The sequence below is a fragment of the Panthera leo genome, chromosome F3 (genome assembly GCF_018350215.1).
Source record: "Panthera leo isolate Ple1 chromosome F3, P.leo_Ple1_pat1.1, whole genome shotgun sequence".
NCBI lineage: Eukaryota > Metazoa > Chordata > Mammalia > Carnivora > Felidae > Panthera > Panthera leo.
This window is the reverse complement of record NC_056696.1, coordinates 53,390,873-53,413,304: the sequence shown is the minus strand read 5'-3', so window position 1 is coordinate 53,413,304 and position 22,432 is coordinate 53,390,873. Positions and strand designations below refer to the sequence as shown.

General features: G+C 41.2%; 1 protein-coding gene across 1 annotated transcript in view; it reads left to right on the top strand.

Moving 5' to 3' along the window:
* USH2A (usherin) overlaps positions 1 to 22,432 on the top strand; it is a 743,753-nt gene that overhangs the window by 698,859 nt on the left and 22,462 nt on the right. The window contains exons 66-68 of the mRNA XM_042925179.1: positions 17,901 to 18,107; positions 20,999 to 21,237; positions 22,018 to 22,226. Of these exons, the coding sequence (XP_042781113.1) occupies positions 17,901 to 18,107; positions 20,999 to 21,237; positions 22,018 to 22,226 (655 nt within the window). The remainder of the gene's footprint in view (positions 1 to 17,900; positions 18,108 to 20,998; positions 21,238 to 22,017; positions 22,227 to 22,432) is intronic.

Below are 22,432 nucleotides of genomic sequence, written 5' to 3'. Positions count from 1 at the left end.
GGTAAAATCTAGACTATCTGCCCCAAACTCAGTCCTCACAGGAAATATTTTGAAAAATATAGATTAAATGCTGGAATAAATGAACTAAAATATTGGATTTATTTAGCCTGTGTAACTGCTGAGTCTATATAGACCCTGAGTAATCTCACAGAAGCTATTTAGGATGTAATGTACTACAAGAATTGATTTCCCTTTTACAAAAGAACGTTTTGCCGTTGAGATGAATTTGCATTGCTCTCAAATTTGTCTGAGGGTTACTTCATCTGCAAGCTGCCTTTCAGAAAACACCTTCATTGTCCTAGAGACATCAGTTCACCCAACATCTGTCAATGATTTGACCCTTCTGCAGAGGATTGTATTTGTGAGGTGATTTGTATTGGTATGGTATAAAACCAAAGAACTGAGAAACTGCCCAGAGATATAGACCTACTCATCAAAAGGGTGATGATGATCTGTAATTGGGTAGGTAACCTTCCACTTGGTATACCAGGAGGGTGTCTGATGCCATTGCCCATCCTCCTATATGACCCTACACCATTGTACTCTTTTCTGTTTTGGTATCTGACAAAATTTATTATGTGGGAAAAACAAGACAGCACTGACTAGAATAAATTCACCAATCAGTTGACCAGTGTTTGAGTTCTGGGAGAAAAGAGTATAGAATGGATGAGTTTTGATGGACAGAAGGGACAGAAACTATGTTCTTACTTAGAGAAAGGGGATTCCCTCACTCCAGGAAACTCTGAAGAGTGAGAACCAGCCAATGTCACTTACCTTACAACAATTCACATAACCAGCTTGATAACTGTTGCATTTGAAGGTGGGCAAAAGTCATGTGATATTACAGGCACTTTCTAAGTTTTCAGTGATACTTCAATATTGAACATCTTAAAGAAGTGGTTCCCAGTGTTTCTAGTACAAAAGGATCACCCAAGAAGCATGTTCAAAGTGCAGATTCTAAGGGGTTAGGGTGGGGATTTCCAGAATTTGTATTTTTAACAAGCAGCTTAGATGGCCCATAACTCTATTTTTTTTGAGAGAAAGAGAGAGAGAAATACTAACCCAGAGGGTACAGCATTGTTGCTATGCTACTTAAGCCGGATCTTCAAGTGGTGATTTCCTAATTCAGTGGCTCTGAGCCCTGACTGCACATTAGAATCACCTGGGGAACTTTAACCACGTTCCCGATGCCCTGGCCCCATCCGTCTGTAGTTCTGATTCTGGGATGGGTCCAGGCATCAGTGCGTTTCAAAAGGTCCCCAGGTGATTCTAATGTGCAGCCAGGGCTGAGAATCATCGTCCTAAACCATCATAAACCGATTGCCTAAATAAGTGAAGCCAGCTCTCCACAAGTGCCAAATTTACGTGATGATAATTGATGACCAACCTATTTACCTCAGTCTATCATGGTCATCTTGGTCTATCCATGACTTTCCCAAACAAGAGTCCTACTGTTGTGGTATGAAGCCAGAAAGGGGGCAGAATATATTATCTGCAAAGTTCATGTTTCAATTAATCATATAATTTCTTTTAGTCTTGCTCATGGGTTTTGTTTGATGTTTGTTGTTTTACTTTGTTTTGTTTCTCATTTGGGAGACCTGGTCTTTGGTAGTAAGAGTTAGAACATTCAGCACCTTTAAAATGGCATTTTCCTAATTTGATTCATTTCGATACAGCTTCCAGAGATTCTGAAGGATCAGCTTTAATAAAAACTGTAAGATCTGAAATATGAATCATAGAAATTTGGAAGTGGTTTTTTCTATGTCACAAGATGGATGGGGTGTCTTTGCAGAACCACACAGCACAGAGTCTCTTTAGAGAACAAGCATTCTCACTGAATTTCAAATACAATTTAGTTTACCAAAACCTAATTCTCAAAAACTCTGTAAAATGTGTGATTCATACATAAATGAAATGCATCTTTACTGAACAAAATTCTTCAATGCACAGACCTTTTCCTTGAATGGAGATTACAGGCTTCCTGTTCCACGGAATATTTACGAACGCAAAGTGATACTTTTCACGGGCAATGCTCATTTCTGTCTTCAACTTTTTCAAATTAGGCTGTACTGACATATATGGTATAAACCTCCACATTCTCTGTGGGGAAGCTCTTAATTGTTCAGCAAGCAAATTAAGACGGTAGTCTCTGCACAGGCTTTGGAGAGGGACCCGTGTGTGAGTCTACTCCATAAGCAGCTTCAGTTTTGACCTGCGGGGAGTGAGCTGGGGCCAATGAGCAGCTCCCGGTAATTGTGCATTCATATTCATACTCTCGCTTAAGGCAATGACTCACCATGGATTTGCTAGGGCCTGCCATGGCTCCCCCTTTCACCGAATCATGCTGTCAGTGACTTAATTAGTTTTCCTGAAACTTCCCCACTTTGACAGCTTTTTGCAATAAGCACCTACACTCGCACGATCTCCGAGGCCTCCGGTGCCTCGTAACTGGGTGACTGAGAAGTGACAGGTCAGCCTCAGAGGAAACTCTATGACTCACTAAGTGTGGGTCTGATAGGGCCGGTGCTGAGGAAGGCCACACGGGATGGCAGGCTGCTGTTTTCTAACAGACCGACCCTGCCTCCAAAAAATTCTGTCCAAAAATTTATGCCGAAGAGGATGGAAGGGCTGAGAAGGAGACATACTAGGGGACTCTCACTGTTCCCACCAGAAACATCTGTCTGAAGACTGCAGGGGGGGCTAGTGAGGCCCTCTCTGTGCACCCCCACAAGGTGCGGGTGACAGCTGGAAGGGAGGACAGAAAGGACAGCAGCTTCTAGCCCTTCTCTATTTCTGGATCCTGGAGCAAATTAACCTTTCCCAGTGATTTTCCCCTGAGTTAAAATAATAATTATAATTTTTATTTTAGAGAGAGACAGAGTGAGCTCAAGCAGAGGAAAGGTGCAGAAGAGAGAGACAGAGACAGAGACAGAGAATCCCAAGCAGGCTCCATGCCCAGTAAAGAGCCCCCCAGGGACCTCAATCCCATGACCCTGGGATCTTGACTTGAGCCAAAATCAAGAGTTGGGCATTCATCTGACTGAACCACCCAGGCACCCCTCCCCTATGTTTAATAGTTCTCCCCAGTTCTAAATTCTAGCAGCCTAAGAGGCGGGAATTTATAACCATACACTTTAAAAACTCCAAATCAAATTTTATCTTCTTTTGATTTAATCTATAGTTAGTAAAACAGGACAGAATATATTCTGATCCTAAACAATTTCATTTTCTAATAGTGTTTAAGTTGTATCAAAGCAAGTGCTTTCATGAGACCAGCTTCAGACAATCAATAGTTGTATGGTTCTCTACCACCAAAATGGACATGTGGAAACACCAGTAGAGGTGAGGTGTTTCCTAATGAAACCCAATGTATTTCTTTACTAGTAAATGTATTTAATAAATTATAAATATATTATAAAATATAAATGTAAATAAATAACAATTTATTTCATTTACCGCATATAAGAGTCCCATTAGGTTCTTGAGAAAACTTACATCATCATTAATGTATCTTGATTATTTTACTACAAGTGATGGAAAGCCACCTTTAACTTAAACATAAAGATATTGTTTCTTTTCACCCATTTGGGAAAGGGACCAAAGAAATTCCTTGAAACCAAGAATAAGGTGCAAACACCAGACCTCCACAGGGGCCTGGGGTACAGAACTCAAAGCTGTCAGATTCATTCCTTCTCTTCTTCCTGCATCTCAAATTGTCTCCTTTTGGCCTCATCCAACACCAGACTCTCTCCGGGCATTGGAGAAAATCACCCCTGACACTGTCTGATTCAAACGTTCTTTATGCCTTGGTTTCTTTGTCCTTAAAATGTTGATTGGAGCAGCATTGAACTCATGAACTTGCTTTGGGATTGAACAAGTTGATAAATGGATGTGGTTAGCACAGTGTCTCATACATAGGAACTACTCACCCAATACAATTATGATAGCTATTAATATTATTGCCCTCCCACCTCAGAGTAGAAAGAGGACTTCTCTTTCTCAGTATGCATAAGTCAACCAAGAGCCAGACTTTCACTGACCCCCTAGTGCCATATGCCTTCCTGTGACCAAGAATGGAGGACTTTGATCTAATAGGCCTAGTCATAGGGCCCCTCTCCTACAGCCAGGGCTTTATGAATACGTGGGAAACACTCTCAGCCAGAAACGAGGGCTTTCCCAGCACACTGCACACACCCACCATGCTACTGTAAAATAGTTACAATTCCCAGGCTCTTCCCCATTAGAAGCTCATAGCCATTCTGTTTTCCAGATCAAGAAATTGAGTGAAATAACACAGCTTGGACAAGATACTTAATTTCCCATGGCCTCACTTTAAAAAAACAAAATGGGTGTGTTAGAAGAACTAAGAGATCTTATATACCTAACGGGATGACTGCTGCATCTCCCCACTCTATCCTCAGCCCCTACTATTTAAAAGTACAAGATACTTTCTTCTGAGACAGAAAAGAGCCAGGTTAAAAAACAAAACAAAACAAAACAAAACAAAAAAAAACCTCTTATGTCTCTATCAGTGAGTCATTAATGAATTGCTAGAATAAAAAATCTCCAACCAAGAGCACAATTGGCTCTGAAGGTGTGATGCCCCTTCAGTGAAGTGGTCCAATCTTCTTTGTCCTTGCCACTTCTCTTCTCAGGACAAGAATACCTTACCCACATACCCGTGACTAAGATTCCGTCCAACTTTAAGTCTGAGTCTACACTTCTGTGACTAGCTATGCGATTCAGATTGCTTGTTTTCTGTTGCTATCACCTTTATCCTATCGTGTTCCTAAGCATTTTCCATACCACTTTTAGAGAAAACTTATTGAGCATGTTTTCTGTTTGGTTTTGGACTTGCATTTAATTAGGTATTAATCTCGCTAACGTATTTCTGACCAGCATGGAGGCTTTTGTTTGGTTAGTCTTTCCCACAAGAACTAAGCTGCTTCCACCCCCAGCTCCCACAGCTCAAGGTATTAAATGATTTATTGATATTGTCTGTCTCAAACAGTGAATTCGTTCTAAAACTTTAGCGCTGAAGTGCTATAGCTCAGACTGAAGGCCATCAGGACACTTCCATGAATAAAAGTCTGAATTCTGCCACGAGACCAGGGACCGTGTCATTTTTTGCCATCCGGCTTTTGGTTCCAGCTGGAGATCATTTCTACCTACGTGTGTGTGAGCACGCTCAGGAGCATGCTCTAGTTCACATGTGTGCATGTCTTTTTGTTCTTTTTCTCTCTCATGGCATCCCTTAGGACTCTATTCTTAAGCTCGATTGTTGGCAATCTTTACATTGCCTTTGAGACAAGTTATTCATCTGAGGGTGTGTTGGTTCTCACCCTCATGCTGATGCAATTCAGATGTATACTTCACTTAAGCCAATATTGATCCTCGTATCTTTGTGTTGGAAGCTTGTTTGCTGGACATGAAATGTTCAATGCGACCAAATTTTCTCCTGCTGAAGGCAGAAAATGTGTAATTTCAACCACCCCATGGCTCTTCACTGACAGTTCCTGTTCAGTGTGAAAATCAAGGCTCCCCACATTCATCTGAAGTGTAGGTTCCATAAAAATATCCAGGAAAGAAAAATACCCATTACTTTATCCTGTTACTTGAATACATAATAATGTATTATTAAGCACCTGCCATGTTCAAAATGGATGTCTAGTTGCTAGGACTGGGGCAGGAGGGTAGAAACCATGAACTCTCTTCCTCAGGAGCTTATCATTTAGTTGATAAGACAAACACACCCATGAATAATGTATCCATAAAAATATAGGGATGGGGCGCCTGGGTGGCTCAGTCAGTTAAGAGTCTGACTCTTGATTTTGGCTCAGGTCGTAATCTCTCGATTCTTGAGATTGAGCTCCACATCAGGCTCTGCACGGACAGCACAGAGCCTGCTTGGAGTTCTCTCTCTCCCTCTCTCTCTGCCCTCCCTCACACTCTCTTTTTCTCTCTCAAAATAAATGAATAAACATTTAAAAATGTATATACAGCTGGTAATATAAGCTATGAAGAGAGATATTTGAAAGATCTGAGTGGTGGTGCAGCAGAAAGAGGGAGAAACCGAGAATGCCTTATCTTCAGGACAGCACAATTTCCACACCAAAGTCTCATGGCCCCTCCGATCCCACTCACTGGCCAGACAGGCTTGAGGAGCACAGGTGGTACTTGACTGAAATCATTCCATGCGGACATGAGGAGGCACTATTCCTCTATTTCTTCAGTCTCTCAAAAAATTATTTCCAATCTCTCCATGCTCATTATGATCAAATGCCAATCTCAGCCCACCCGTTGTTATTGGTGCCTGTGTCAGATTTGGAAATGTTTTCCCCGGTGTCAGGATCTCAGCAGGAAACAGATGGCATACTCAAAGGGGCCTTTGAAGAGAATTAAATGAAAAGGCTATTTATGGAGGTGTAGGCAGGATTAAGAGAATCAACAAGGGATGTTAAAGTACCCAGGGACTAGCAAAAGCCAGAAGCTATTACCTTCTAGGCCTAAGGGGAAGAAGCTGTTCCCGGAACCCAGCAAATGCTATAGCCAGTGAGGCGGGGCTGCCCCCGTAGAAACTGAGATCATAGAGAAAGAGTACAGGCTTGCCAAACCGGGATGCCAAAGACAGGGATCAGGAGAAATTAAAAAACTGAACTCTCTCCTTCCTTTGGTCAAATCCGACTGGAAAGAAGCCAGAGGGAGGAGAAGATCCCTAAGGCAGTCTGCAGAGTCACTCCCCAGTGCACAGAGCAGGGCAGACAATGGATCTGGAGGCAATTTAGCATATCCCCCATTCTTCAGATTGGTGCTGCCTCTCACTCAATATGTGACGAAGAATCCTTTCCACGCTAGAGGATCGCCTGGCAAGCTTTGGCTCGCCACTCCATGATTATTGATAAAACACTAAGTAAATCTGAAGGCTTAAGGAGGATTGCACTTAAGTACTTGGACTGATGGTATATTTCCATTAAATTCTAAATAAATGTCTTGGTCTATATGAAGCAATCAAATCTACAGGTAGAAACCAAGACGTTAAGACGCTTCAGTAAATCACATGCTTTCAATTGAAATCTTTAAGACGATGGTTGAGACTCTCTCTTGTGAATTGATTTATCTGCTGATGGATCTGATCATTACTAAGATGCCTAAAAGCATCTTGGACACTGTGCAGTTCTCTCCTTGATGCCTATGGCATGTTTGTAATGGGAACCGGAGATAAAATTCTTTTCTCTGAAGAATCCAGTGAATTGCTCCATTGTTTCCTTTTGCTTAGATTCGGGGATGCTTTTAAGAAATTTTAATTGATAATAACGCAAAGTAGAGAACGCTATCCAATAAGCAAATTTTTATCTCGGAACAATATTTCTCAAAAGCCAGGCTTTAATTTGCTCTAACCCACAACATTTTAGAAAAGAGAAGTACCTGGAAAAAGACACACAGATGCAGCCTGAGCTCATAATGCTATGAAGTGTTTTCAGATCTATGGTTGATCCACCCCAGCTAAATGGAACCCAGAAGTGAGTTACAGGATTGCTACTTAGTCCCACTTTCTCTTCCAAGTCATTGAGTCCCTCTCTCCTAAATTTTCACACAAAGAATGTAAGAACCATTAATATTTTTAGTGCTTGCTATGTGCTATGTTAAGAACTTTACATGTATTAACTCATAACAACCATTTGAAATAAAGGCTATTACTAATAAGAACATTTAGAAATCTGATGCATTGTGTGATTAGTTACCACGCCCCAAGGTATAGTAGGTAAGTCGAAGAACTTGAATTTGAACTTGAGATTCAGGTTCCAAAGACTGTGTCCCTAAACTCACCCCATTGTTGCTCCAAACTGCATTTGTAAACAGCTCTGGGTCTTTCAAAATCTTGATATTTATAAATGTACTTACCACCAACCCATTCCTTGGAACCCTATAAAAACATTCTCGCACATCAATCTCAGTAGTCCTGTGAGATAGATATTGCTCATGCTTCGGTATAATCAGGAGTCTGAAGGACCGTGCAAGTTACCTAGAAACATGACAGGGTCAGAACTCAGACCCGAGTCCGGTAATTGTTCTGCTGATCCACAGCTTCTTCAAGTCACCCCCATCAGGGGCATGAACTCATGACCTTGCAAAGATAAACTGACTCAGATTGTAATCTGGGCTGCAGGATTCACTGGCTCTGTAGTCTCAGCAAGGAATTTAAAACCTCTAAACCTGGAGAGCCTGGGTGGCTCAGTCTGTTAAGTGTATGACTTTGGTTCAGGTCATGATCTTCTGGTTTGTGAGTTTGAGCCCCACATCGGGCTCTGTGCTGACAGCTCGGAGCCTGGAGCCTGCTTCAAGTTCTGTGTCTCCCTCTCTCTGTGTCCCTCCCATGCCCCTATTCACTCTCTCTCTCTCAGAAATAAAGAAACACTAAAGTTTTTTTTAAATAAAACCTAAGCCTTTGTTTCCTTACCCATAAAATTGGGTGAAAGGACCTACCTTAGTAGGGTGGCTATAAACTTTGAACAAGTTAATTTAAAGGCCAGGGCATTGTCACTCACACGTAAAATTAAAATTTAACAGACAAATTCATAAAAAGTAATCAATACTCAGTTATTGCTATAAAATGTAAATCAGATAAAGTCAGATCCCTGCTGGGAATGCTCCCTTGGCTTCGCATAGAACGCAAAGTCCTCCTGGGTTCAACGGGTGCTTTTATTTATCCACTTTCCTCATCTCATTGCTCTCTGGCTCTTACTCACTAAGCCCGGCCACACCAACCTTCTAGAGAATCCAGCCTCAGGGACTTTGCGCTTGCTCTTCTTTTGCCCAGAGTGTTTTCTCTTCCTTCCCATGGTGACCTCCTTCTTGCCATTGGCATCCCAGCTTGATTATCTTCTCCCGAGAGCGCCTCCTGGTGCTATTCTCCGCTATATTGTTATAGCTTATATAATTTATTCTATAGGTTGTTTCCTTTCTAGCACATAATACCTGTTCCTTTTGTGTTTGTGTACTTGCTGCCTTTCCCCACCAAGATGTCGACTCCAACCGTGTTCACATTGTATCCCTAACTCCTAGAACAGTGTTTGGCACGTAGAATGGCTCAGACAGTATCTGTTGGATTAATGGATGATTAAATTATCTCACCCAGTTAACTAGACTGTTATTAACAAAAACGTGATTCCCAATTGGTGATTGTGATCTTAGCTTACTGTAGCAACTATTGTGCAGAACGTATATGTTTCCAATGTTATATCAGTAGGGCATGGTTATTATTTTAGTTAACGTACTGGAATTTCACTACCTTTACACACATTTGGAGCGGTATGGAAAGTATGTGAATATCGTTTGCCTCTAACATGCGATAGTGTTAAGACGTGATAAGTGGCAGCCGGGATGGACACTACGACGTTTGTGGTAATTCCCACCATCTCACTTTGCGGCTGCTCTCCACAGAAACGGCCAGTCTCCGAAACTGCGGGGCTCTGCAACAGTTCCAGAGCAGGGAAGATGTGCCCAGGTCTTCCTTCCATGGCCTTATGTAGCAAAAGGTCAGGAGCTTGAGCTTTTACGGCACATACGTATCTCGGAAACCCGGCCTAACCACTTCCAAGTTGCAGAAACTTTTCTGTGCCTCCTTTTCCTCATGCAAAACAGTGATAATAATAATACTCACTCGATAGGATTGTTGGGAGGATGAAATAAAGCAGCATATATAATACAATTCTAAAAGTGCAAATGCTCAATGAACCCATTAATTACTTTTATGTGTCCTCCGTGAGAGCTGGACAGAACTGGGTTCCTATCTTCTCTCAGGGAGAACAGATAGAAGCAATAAAAAGTAGTGTGTGATAAATTCCAAATTCTCCTTCTTATTACTAAAATCAAACTGAGGCTAATTTTAGGATTTCCCACTATCACTGAAGCCAGTTTTCCATCCCTCGTGTTCATATTTATTGGGTGGCTCCAAAGAACAAGGCAGTATGCTAAGCGGCAGCGACAGAAAGCACCCCTTTCTAGCAAAGAAAATGTCTTATAATTTCTTTAGTAGCTTCACATCTCTGAATTTCAAAAGTAGCAGTGGAAAGGAAGACAATGTCTTGTGGTACCCTTGCTCCCCTGGGTCCCAGAATTCAATTAAAATCATGTTCCATCTTGCCTGATCCAAAGTGTTTTAGATGAAAGGATCCTGGAATGCAGAGACAATATCTGTAAAAGGATAACTCTAATGTAGCCGGTAAAGTCTCATGCAAACAGAGATGCTGAAAAAGTCCATTTGATGATGAAAGAAAATCAGATAGAGAGTTAAATAGATAGCTACACGGAGCTTTCCAGCAAGCTGTTCCTTTATGACTATAGCCTGCAGGACTGCTTGTGAAATAAAATAATCGTGTAATCATGTAATTTCAGATTTATTGCCTTCTTTTTCTCGCCACGAGTCTCTCTAACCACAGTTCTGGCAAAGCCCATTTTGGCACATTGCTATTCAAACATATTCAAAACCCACGACAGGCTACCCTTTAAAAAGGCATTAGTGTAAGTGCCCTGGGAAAATAGACTCCAAGGTTGTAGATGAATTGATATGATTTCCTTGATTGTATCTTTTTATTTATGAGGCATAATTTATGAGCAGTAGAGAACAAACTGCAGTGAGTGATGACTCACTACAGCCAAAGTCATAAATCAGAAGCAGTGAAGGAAGTGGTGGTTTTGATCGAATCTATTGAATTAGCCGTTGGTTTAGCCAATACAGGTGTTGGAAAGACCTTTTTAATATCTGTTTGTCTCCCTCATGGGAATGTGATCACAATCTCATTACATGCCCCTAGGAAACAAATAATTTAATTGTTTGTCTGTTAACATGCAACCTATTTACTCAACTTATTAATTACTGGCATGGCCATTCATGTCAGGTTTTTGTTTTATTTCTGATATGAATTGTCACAAAGATATATCCATACTCTCTAGTTTTATAAAGAATGATGTTGCTTCTCTAGTGCTGTTCAATAGGAATATATCATCACTAGTGTTGAAGTGCTTTTGTCTTATCAAAAATGGTCATTATTCCACAAGAAGCATGTTACAGGATATCACAGAAGTTGCAGAGAACTCAAAAATCCCTCCATAGCTGAATCCTTTGAGAGTAGCAGTTATAATACATCTCTAGCAATACAACTAAGCAGCCTGGAAAAAGAGCAGAATCTCAAACTTCTCTAAGGGCTAGGACGGTCACTGTCACTTACATGAGGAGTCAACAGATTAGAAGTTCTTTGTGAAAGACCACTGGCTGAATATGGTTATCTCTGCCTTCCATTTTTGTATGGAAGTTGATAGTGAATACAAGAACGAATCGACATCGAGTGGGTGCTAACAGTATCGTCAATATCACTAAGCTGTTCTCTTGGCTTTCACAACACTTGTAGCATGCTGGTCTCTTAGCCAAAAGAATCATAAAATACTTTTACAACTAAGGAGAGTCCTTATGATATGATAAAGGAAAAACACATCAGGAAATCCCTGGAGATTGACACTAAGAATTTCTCTTTGCATAAAGACTATACTTGGAGGAGCGACTGGGGGGCTCAGTCGGTTGAGCATCCGTCTTTGGTGCAGGTTATGATCTCACGGTCCGTGGGTGCAAGCCCTGTGTCATGCTCACTGATGTCAGCGCAGACCCACTTCCGATCCTCTGTCCCTCTCTCTCTCTCTCTGCCTCCCCCCTCGTGCTCTTTCTCTCAGAAATAACATTAAAGAAAAAGACTAGGAAAACATCAGTCCTAAAGAATGTTACTTCAGAAAGCTATGAACCATTGGGTAAGACAAAGCACTAAGATGAAAACGACTTTACGGTTAAGTATAGAAATAAGGCTGAAGAATAACTAGCACTATAATGTAAGCACCCAACAGCTACCACTCCGGGGAAATTTCAGATCTATCTTGCCTTTCCCCTGTCCTGTGCAGAGTCATGGCCCCTTCTCTGTCTCTTTTACAAAAATTATTACAAACGCTTCTGTTCACAGATTCTTCCCTCCCTTCTGGAATCAAACTAAAGGAATAATGTGTTGAGAGGAATTGGGAGCATTTAGAATAATATTCATCTGGGCTGCAAGGGAAAAATAGATCCAACAAGCTCCAGAAATATCGGGGTTTCAAGAAATGTACACCTGGATTGAAAACTAGGTAGCAAATGTTCCTTCTCGAAAGCTAATGAACTCTGGTTCTGTTTGAAACCATGACCGCTGTAATAAACTCTGTAATGATGATTGCAGCTGTAACATATTCAAACAGATACATGCTTCATGCTTTTTTGAATGGCTGAAGGTAATGACAACAGAAATGCAAAGTACAATTCTAAACTGACTTCGATGAATACAAGTTTAAGAATGCATGTGGTGCCGAGGCGCCTGGGTGGCTCAGCCAGTTAAGCGTCTGACTTTGGCTCAGGTCATGATCTTGTGGTTCATGAGTTCGAGCCCTGCATCAGGCTCTGTGCTGACAGCTCAGAGACTGAAGCCCACTTCAGGTTCTGTGTCTCCCTCTCTCTCTGCCCCTCCCCTGCTCATGCTCTGTCTCACTCTCTCGCAAAAATAAATCAACAACAACAACAAAAGAATGTACATAGCATCTACATGTATATTCCTGGTTCTATAAAGAATAGCCATCTGTGTTTCTCAAACAAGACTGGGCACAAGAATCAGTGTCGAAAAGGCAGGTTCCAAGGTCCTTTCACCACAAACACTAATATAGGGGCTCCAAAATGATTTTGATGATCATGGCCCAGGAACACATTTTGACAAAGACTTCTCTGATGGAAGATTTCTAGGAGGCAGTTTTAAATAGAGAAGAAATGATTAAACCCATCGTTTCCACAGCAGTGGGATCCTGGCAGTATGGTGGCACTTTAGGTAACTGAAATTTTTTAAGGCAAAATACAGTCATTAGTACTGGTTGAGGGAAGTAAATAAAAGAACAGTTTCATTTATTTAATGAATACTAACATAAAGATGGTAATAGTAACTAGTTAGGTTTTTTAAATTAGATTGAAAATGGAAATATAAACAGAAATATCTACTACTTTTGCAGTCAATGATAGAATTTGTGGTTAAATGGTTTTATTTTGTTTTTATTCAAATAGTTAATTTACATTGTAACTCTTGTCATGGTCACAACCAAAACCTTAGAGAAGAGAACACCCCAATTTAGCCAGTCCAAACTTGCTCTCATTTTTCACAGCTATTCGTTGGGAGGTTCCTAACTCTTACAGTTGAGTGTGTGTGTGTGCGTGTGTGTGCGTGCAAGTGCTCACTAAACACAAATAACCAATTGTTTTAGTGAAAACTTTAATAATCTTTTTTTAGCTTATTTTTTATTGATATTGAGAGAGAGAGAACAAGTGGAGACGGGGCAGAGGCGGAGGGAGACGGAATACTAAGTAGGCTCCATGCTGTCAGTACCGAGCCCGTTGTGGGGCTCGAACTCAGGAACCATGAGATCATGACCTGAGCCGAAATCAAGTCAGAACTTTAACCGACTGAACCACCTAGGCGCCCCTCATCTTTTTTTATTTATAAAATAATAAATATGTTCAGCTGGATACTGTAGGGATAAAGATATTGTGAATAAATAAAAAATGAAGAGTATCCTTACTTTTTTTTTTTAAGTTTATTTATTTATTTTGAGAGAGACAGAGAGCATGAGCGGGGAGGGGCAGAGAGAGAGGGAGAGAGAGAATCCCAAGCGGGCTCCATGTTGTTGGTGCGGAGCACGTTGTGGCGCTCGAACTCATGAACTGTGAGATCATGACCTGAGTCAGCTGCTTAACCAACTGAGCCACTCAGGCGCCCCAAGACTATCCTTACTTTTTGTCACTTGGCCTTGTAATTCAAAAGCCTTACTTGCTCTCATCCCATAAATATGTCCCTTCTTTTCTATGAGCAGCCCACACAGTAAAAGCCCACGTTTCTGTACCCTATGATCGTGTCAGGAAATCTTGGGACACAAACCAGGTGGACTGGCTTGTCAGTTAGGTAAAAAGTAGGTAACTAGGTGGTAATGGGTGAATGGATGGATGGATGGATTAGGTAAATGATAGGTAGATATGATAGACAGAGATAGATATGGCAGGCAATTCCATGGTCACAAGCTATTTTATTTCTTGATTTTTATATGGGTTCATTAAAATCAAAAGATCAGAGCATATTGCTCAAAATTTCCCATGCAAGATCTCTGCTTCTTTTTTCACACCGTATAAAGATGAACCCAAATCCTGGGGTCCTGTTTTGTCAGTAGAAATCAGAAGCATATCTGTTACTATTTTTATTCTGAACCCTGAACTATTACACTTCAGTTCCTTTGTTTCCTGCTTCACTGGGCATTGGCAGAAAGCCACAGCAATTTTTGGCTAAAAGACTTTTTACTTCAACAGACAGAGAGGATACCACGGACAGTTTCCTCTTTACTCTTCTTCTGGTGGTTTTGTATCACAGAAACACTGCCTCGTGGTACAAATTTTGTGAAATCCATAATTCTTCATTATTTTAGTCAGCTTTCTCTTCGTCGTAACTGCTTTCATTTTCAGAGTAGCTCATGTAAATAGGCTGATCCTGCTTTGCATAAACACGTTGATTTATATGAATGCTATTTTGATCTCAAATTGATTGAATACTAAAAAGAAAGACTAAGAAAAAGAGCACTATATTATGAAGGTCTCCTGTCAAAGACAAAAGACACTAAGTCCTACACACATTCCCAGTTAGTGATGGAGAATTTTGAATTGCCTTCTTTTCAGACCAGAATATTTCCATAGAAATACACAGAAACACCATAATACTGAGGCTCAAGCGTTTTAAAAATGCCAGAGATTAAATCACATTTTGGAAATAGGACTCTACCTGACAAAAACTCACCTAACACAAGAAGGTACGAGGTTTAGTTTTTATCTGACGACACTAGCATTAAAAAGCCTTCATAGTATTTATAATGCTGCATCTACATCAAAAATGAAAGCAAAGTGAATGTTCATAATCCGAGGCCAGACCCCGTGCTGAGCACTTATGATACTTATATCATTTTTTTCAACATCCTCATACCTGCCCTGTTGCTGGTCTCCTATTGGTGCTCAGTAATTAATTGGCAACTTGCTGAATTTTTATTTTATTACACTACTTTTATTTTCCTCCTTGTTTCCTTTCCCATCCATTGTGGCCTGTATCAAAATTCTATATGCCCTTTACTTAATTAAGCAAGGAGACCATTAGTCTATGGTGGCTCTAATGCTTTGAAGGTCTGTGTAAACAAACTGAAATCTAAGCCGGTGAATGCTTCAAGATTACAAAATCAAAACACAGAGAACAATGGCTATAGCTAATTAAATACTCTCCTCTCTTTGCTTCTGCACATTCCCTGTGTTGGCCAACTGCTCCTAACCACTTCCAGTTTGGCAGTGCCCCCATTAGAATTGTTTTTTGCTCAAATAAACTCTTAAAATTTTTAACATGCCTCAGTTTATCTCTTAACACCTTAACTCACCAACACGAGCCGTACTCTTGGCAAAGAACTTGATACCAATATGTACACCTTGTTTTGCACCCCTTTCCCAAGAATACTTTCTTTTCAAACTTTGTCACTCCTTGTGTAGTAAGAAATGTTCTCGCCTATCTCCTGGACAGGCATTTGCATTAAAGAGGTTGGTCTGTTGCTGACTGAGGAGTGGAGGACTCTCTCATCTGCTCTCAGATGTGACCTCTTCATCAATAACCTCTATACCTACTCTCCCTCTGCTAAGTCTGACCTGAGCCACTTCAGAGGGGACTACAAGAGCAGCTGCTGTTGGAGTCTGGTTCCCATGAAGTGGTTCTCCCATTGCTAACACGGCGTGCTGCTCCCTACCTCCCTGTGCCTGTGAAAACAAACCTCCATCCCCTAAGACAATCTGGGCCCGTCTATCCATCCTTACAAGCTAACGTTACCTCACCCAGGACTGCACATATTTGTCTATGGACGAGCCATTTGATTTTCATGACCCTGAGTGTCATACTTATGCATATGGACGACATGCAGAATCAAAACACGGTTTATTGGAAAGAGCAATAAAAGAGTTTATTGGAGAGGCCTCTGAGTGGCTCAGTCGGTTAAGCATTCTACTCTTGGATTCGGCTCAGGTCATGATCTCAGTTTCGTGAGTCTGAGGCCCACATCTGGCTCTGTGCTGACAGTACAGGGACCACTTGGGATACTCTGTTTCCCTCTCTCTCTGCCCCTCCCCCAATCACACGGTCTCTGTCTCTCTCAAAATAAATACAGAAACATTCAAAAAAAAAAAGTTTATTGGAGAGCAGAATTCTTGTCTCAGCTCTTGTAACTTCTCTCACCTAGAGTAAGAGAGTGACATTTTCAGAGGCTTAATTTTCTCACCAGTAAAGGGGGCTAATAACACATTCTCCAGCCACCCTACAAAGTTGTATTATGAGGACGAAGTCAGATCACACATTAAAGGGCTTTGTAAAGTGTAGGGTTTATACAAATGTGAGTGATTATTATACAGTGAGAGAATGTGTCTAACAAGGGCAGATTCTGCTATGTAAGGAGGTTAGTTGTCTCTTAAAATATGGGGCACTTGTTGGGATGAACACTGGGTGTTATATGTAAGTGATGAATCACTAAATTCTGCCCCTGAAACCAGTTTTACCATATATGTTAACTAACTACAATTTAAATAAAAATTTGAAATAAAAAAATAACAATTAAAAAACATAAAAATAAAAATGGGGCTTCTGGCAATCCTCTCAGCAAGGGGCTGCAGATTTGCATTTGACAGCAAATCGGAGAGCAGTTCAACATCAGAAATTTTACTTTTCCAAAGGAAACCACCAAAACCAAAACAAAACAAAAGTATGGACACATCAGTAAGATTTGGCCTAACTGCTAAAAATCTCTCCCGTATTTATTCTCTTGAAGCATCTCTTGATGCAAAAATAAAAGAAACAAAAACGGTTTGTTTCTAAGCATCTCCTATTTCAAATGTTCTGCATGCTTTTTTAACACTGCATACCTGGAACGTGTCTACTATAGAATCAAACAAGTTTTTTTTTAGACTTTAAAAGCTCAGAACAAATATATTAGATAGATGCATGGATAGATAGATGATAGATAGGTGACAGATAGATAGATAGATAGATGATAGATATAATAGATAATCTATCTATTGTAGGAGACACTGAATGAGAAAGAAATTTCCTGAAGTTAGATTTGCACAACGTGAAAGCTTACTAAGGAATACTCTTACTCCTAAACACGCAGATAGTCTTCTTGTATTGCCATTTAGATCTATCATTCTGATTGATCACTGTGTAGTTGGCTGTTATTGGGCCTAATTTAACCCTATACACTCACACATCCATCTACTCTGTCTATTGTACCTGACATTCTACAAATTACTTACTCATGCAAATGACGACCTAAGGCAACCTTTTAGGATATTCGTGTTTAATTATACAAATGGTTCTTGATAAATAAGATTATACATCCTTCCATATGTTTATTCCCTCCTTGATGAAAGGAAAATTTAATTTTCATGCAGATTTGGTGGGGACGGTGTTTAAGAATTGCTGAGTTTTACGTAGTCTGCAGATCCATTCAGGTTGCAGGAGCTGACACCCCATATACAGAAATGAGCGGCTTCTCATTAGGCTTAAACCAGCCTGCTGCATTCTGAAATGAGGGCTCCTAATCGGCCCCCTTTGTGTTCAAATGGTCAAAGGCAAAAAAGAGGAAGGAGCTGATCTCCTCTGTGATTACAAAGGTGCAAGATCAAAGTTTATCACATTCTGTCGTGTTTGGTTGCTTTTGGTTGCCAACTTTTGTTTCAGCCTGAGGCTACTTTGCTTTTGAGTGATCTTACTGATTTCTCTTTGGAGGTCTGGGCAGTGAATTCAGCAGGAAAAGCCCCCAGTAGCTGGACTTGGTGTAGAACCGGGCCTGCCCCCCCAGAAGGTCTTGGCGCCCCCAGGTTCCATACAATCTCTGCCACCCAAGCAGTGGTCAACATCAGTGCCCCTGGGAAGCCCAACGGAATCGTCAGTCTCTACAGATTGTTCTCCAACACCAGCGGGGCAGAGACCGTGGTGAGTAGCAGAGCACTCAGAACAAAATTCCAGGGCTGGTTGATTCTTTACGAATAAACTATGGTGCCCTTGCCTTTTCATCTCCTTGATCCTTCTTTCTTACCCATCTGTTCTCAATTGCCCATGATGAACTTAGCACAAAGATCTGAGAAAAAGTGTTAGGAAACATACAGAAAATATGTAAATATTCAGGGAGAGAAGTGCTAAAAGTATTAAAGACTCCACAAATATAAGAAGCCCAAGACTTTAGGGGCACCTGGGTGGCTCAGTCAGTTACACGTCTGACTTCAGCTCAGGTCATGATTTCACGGTTCGTGGGTTTGAGTCCCACGTCGGGCTCTGTGCTGACAGCTCGGAGCCTGGAGCCTGCCTTAGATTCTGTGTCTCCCTGTCTCTCTGCCCGTTCCCCGCTTGTGCTCTCTCTCCCTCTCTCAAAAAATAAACATTAAAAAATTTTTTTTTAAAAGAAGCCCAAGACTTTAGCAACAATTAATATCAAGTCGTGGCATATGGTAATGGGTCGAAAATCGGCTGTTATTGGTGGTGTAAATGTTAATATGAGAAAGAAAAAGTAGAGCAAAGACTATCCTCGGAATCCCCATTTTGGCACAAGCAAGTGTCTGATAACACACTGAAAGCTCACACTTTCTTTTGGTGACTTTGAGAAAGTTCCAGCGTTTTGGGAGAGAGAACAGCTTGGCCAGCACAACTCTTGCTCCGCTGTTTTTTTCTTGGCACGTTTGGGGCACATCGGGGAAACACAGCGGACAATGGGGAGAAATCATCTCTCCCACTGTGTTTTAGCAAAGCCACTGGCTGAAGGGACCCTAATAACTAATTAGACCAGTTCCTCCATTATTTATACAAAGACACCAAGAGCCAGTAAGATGAAGCCCCTTCTCTGCTGCCCAGTGCATACCACTCTTGCGTTTTTCGTGAATAAGTATAGATTATGACACTTTGTTCATAAAAAAAACCCTCATGGACAAGTTGTGCAGATCCCACTATGATATTATAAATTATTTAGACCAATGTAGGGAACAATTTGGGTAAGTGTGGAGAAATCCTCTGAATCCAGAGTGCCAGGTATTAAAACACAATTTCAGAAAATAACTTGCAAGGAAAGAGGTCTCGTATTGAATGTTAAAGAAGTATTAGCATATTTTCTACAGGGCCTCGTATTCAATAAATATAGATGATGTAAATACAATCAACCCTTGATTATCCACGGTTATAAAATGATAATATTAATAAACTAAAATAATTTATATTTGGAGTGCATTGTATGCATTTTTTAAATAGCAGATAACTCTTCTTAATTATATGTTGCTATGTCACTGGAAATTCGTTTTCCAGTTTCTGAACTCTTTTGTTCCAGAGTTCTTAATGAAACCACAATGAGGTAAAATACGTGCTCCAAAGAAACCAAAAAGTTCATGATGCAACAAAGGTGGTTGAGGGAAAGGCTTTGATATGTCATATAAACCAACATGCTCCCAGGAAGAGATAGACTTTCAAGCTCTTAAACACCCACTCGAACATGGATCTGAGGGAATTTTGGTCCCCCAATTACATGCACGGAACAATGGCAGAATATGGACCTTAGTGAATACTCTCCAGAAATATAATTCAAATACAGATTTTGGTATTGGAAAGGCATTGTTCTGAAGGCCACAAAATTTGATTAATATTTTGTGTGTTTTCTGTTAGTGGGAATGTGAGGTGGTACAGCCACCCTGGAAAACAGTATGGAAGTTACTCAAAAAGTTAAAAATAGAACTATCCTACGGTCCAGCAATTGCACTACTAGGTATTTACCCAAAGGATACAAAAATACTCATTCAAAGAGATATACGCACCCTGATGTTTATAGCAGCATTATCAACAATAGCTAAATTATGGAAAAAGCCCAAATGTCCATCAACTGATGAATGGATAAAGATGTGGTTTATATTTACAATGGAATATTACTTGGTCATAAAAAGGAATGAAGTCTTGCCATAGGCAGTAGATGGACCCAGAGAGTATTATGCTGAGCAAAATAAGTCAGTTAGAGAAAGACAAATACCGTATGATTTCACTTACATGTAGAATTTGAGAAACAAAGCAAATGATCATGGGGGGAAGAAGGAGAGAGGCAAACCAAGAAACAGACTCTTTTTTTTTAACGTTTATTCATTTTTGAGACAGAGAGAGACAGAGCATGAATGGGGGAAGGTCAGAGAGAGAGGGAGACACAGAATCTGAAACAGGCTCCAGGCTCTGAGCGGTCAGCACAGAGCCCGACGCGGGGCTCAAACTCACAGAACGCGAGATCATGACCTGAGCCGAAGTCGGACGCCCAACCGACTGAGCCACCCAGGCACCCGGAAACAGACTCTTAACAATAGAAAACAAACTGATGGTTACCAGAGAGGAGGTGGGTGGGGGGATGGGTTAAATAGGTGATGGGGATTAAGGAGGGTGCTTGTGGTGAGCACCAGGTAATATATGGAAGTGTTGAATCACTAAATTATACACCTGAAACTAATATTACACTATATGTGAACTTACTGGAATTTTCATAAAAACTTAAGAAAATACATGTTGTGTGTTCTGTGCCATATTCTAACATCTTTCTATGGTGCTAAATAATATTGTGCCTCGTGATCTCTATCCTGTTACCTCAAACTTCTAACTATTACACCATTACATTTTTCGCATGTTTAAGATATGCCTCTCCAACTGGATTGGCAATTCCTTGAGGGTAAATACTACGCGAGATGCCATAGCGTGCCTCCCAGGTGACCCGGCGTGGCACTCCCTTCATAGGAGGTGGGATACACGATAAACATTTGTCCGTTGTCTGTGCTCTGCGACGCTGCCTCACCTCGTATCCTTTCTTCCTACAGCTGTCGGAAGGCATGGCCACCCAGCAGACTCTTCACGGCCTGCAGCCCTTCACTACGTACTCCATCGGGGTGGAGGCCTGCACTTGCTTCAACTGTTGCAGCAAAGGGCCAACGGCAGAGCTGAGAACTCATCCTGCTCCACCCTCAGGACTGTCCTCTCCCCAGATCCAGACACTGTCCTCACGGACAGCTGCCTTCCAGTGGAGTCCTCCTCTGTTCCCCAATGGTGTCATTCAAAGGTAGTGGGCCAGACAGAAGGATGAATAAGCCAACATAAGACACGCATACAGACGTGCAGCTACCCAGCCCTGCCCAAGGAAGGCGTGCTTATTGAACAAATACCTATAGCGAAATAGATAAATAAACTGACTTATGTTCCCTGAAAAGTGTTTAAATCATAAAATCAGCTAACGACAGAAAGGTGAACAACCACATTGTCTTTAAATAAGAAAGACTAGGCAATGTGTTTGCGTTCATTGAAAGAGTACGCTCTTCAGGGTTCCCTGGAATTATTCATTCTATGGGCCTCGGCTGGAACATAAGAAACTTCTGTGGTAAATCAGAATTTGCCTGATCTAATTTAAAATGCCCTAAGGAACCACCGCTTGAAAAAACAAAGGAGGGATTTTACTCAAAATAATCTGGAACAAAAGATACTGTTTGTTCGGTATTTATTTGCTTGTTTGTTTGTTTGAAAAAAAGATATTCCTTCTTTTCAGCAGAGGAGAACGCTTTTATCGCTCTTCCCTGAAAAGAGACAAATCTCTTATCTCTACCAACAAGGATTGCTAGTTGCTGGCTGGACAGCAACACGTGTACACATGTGACTTTTCTTATCACTTCTCCGGTTACATCCGCCGCTCATTTCCAACGGCATTAAACTGTGTCTGAGCGCAGTTTCCCACAAATGGAAATCGGAAAGAGCTTGTAGTTCTGCGAAAACCAAACGTCTCCTCACAAGATATACCCCGTTTGAGACGAAAGTTAAACTAATCTGATTGCCTGCTCTCTCGTTCTAGCTATGAGCTTCAGCTCTACGTGGCTTGTCCCCCGGATTCAGCCACTGCGTGCACTCCCAGCCAAACAGAGACAAAGTTCGTGGGGCCAGGGCAGACAGCCAGCCTTGAGGGCCTCCAGCCTTACACCACCTACAAGCTGAGGGTGGTGGCCCACAATGAGGTGGGCAGCACGGCTTCCGAATGGATCAGCTTTGTCACCCAAAGAGAATGTGAGTAGAAGTGGCTGTGCCCCCATCAGCCAGAGAGGGAGGTAGGAGCCCTGCCACGAAAAGTAGGGCAGCTGGCCTTTGGAAAGGGTTGGGTGAGTGTTCAAGTTCCCCGAATATCGCTGAGACGTCGATGAAGATGACCATTGGGGGGAAACAAATGCCCTTTGGGTTTAATAACATAAAGATTAAGTACAAATTTAGGAAGA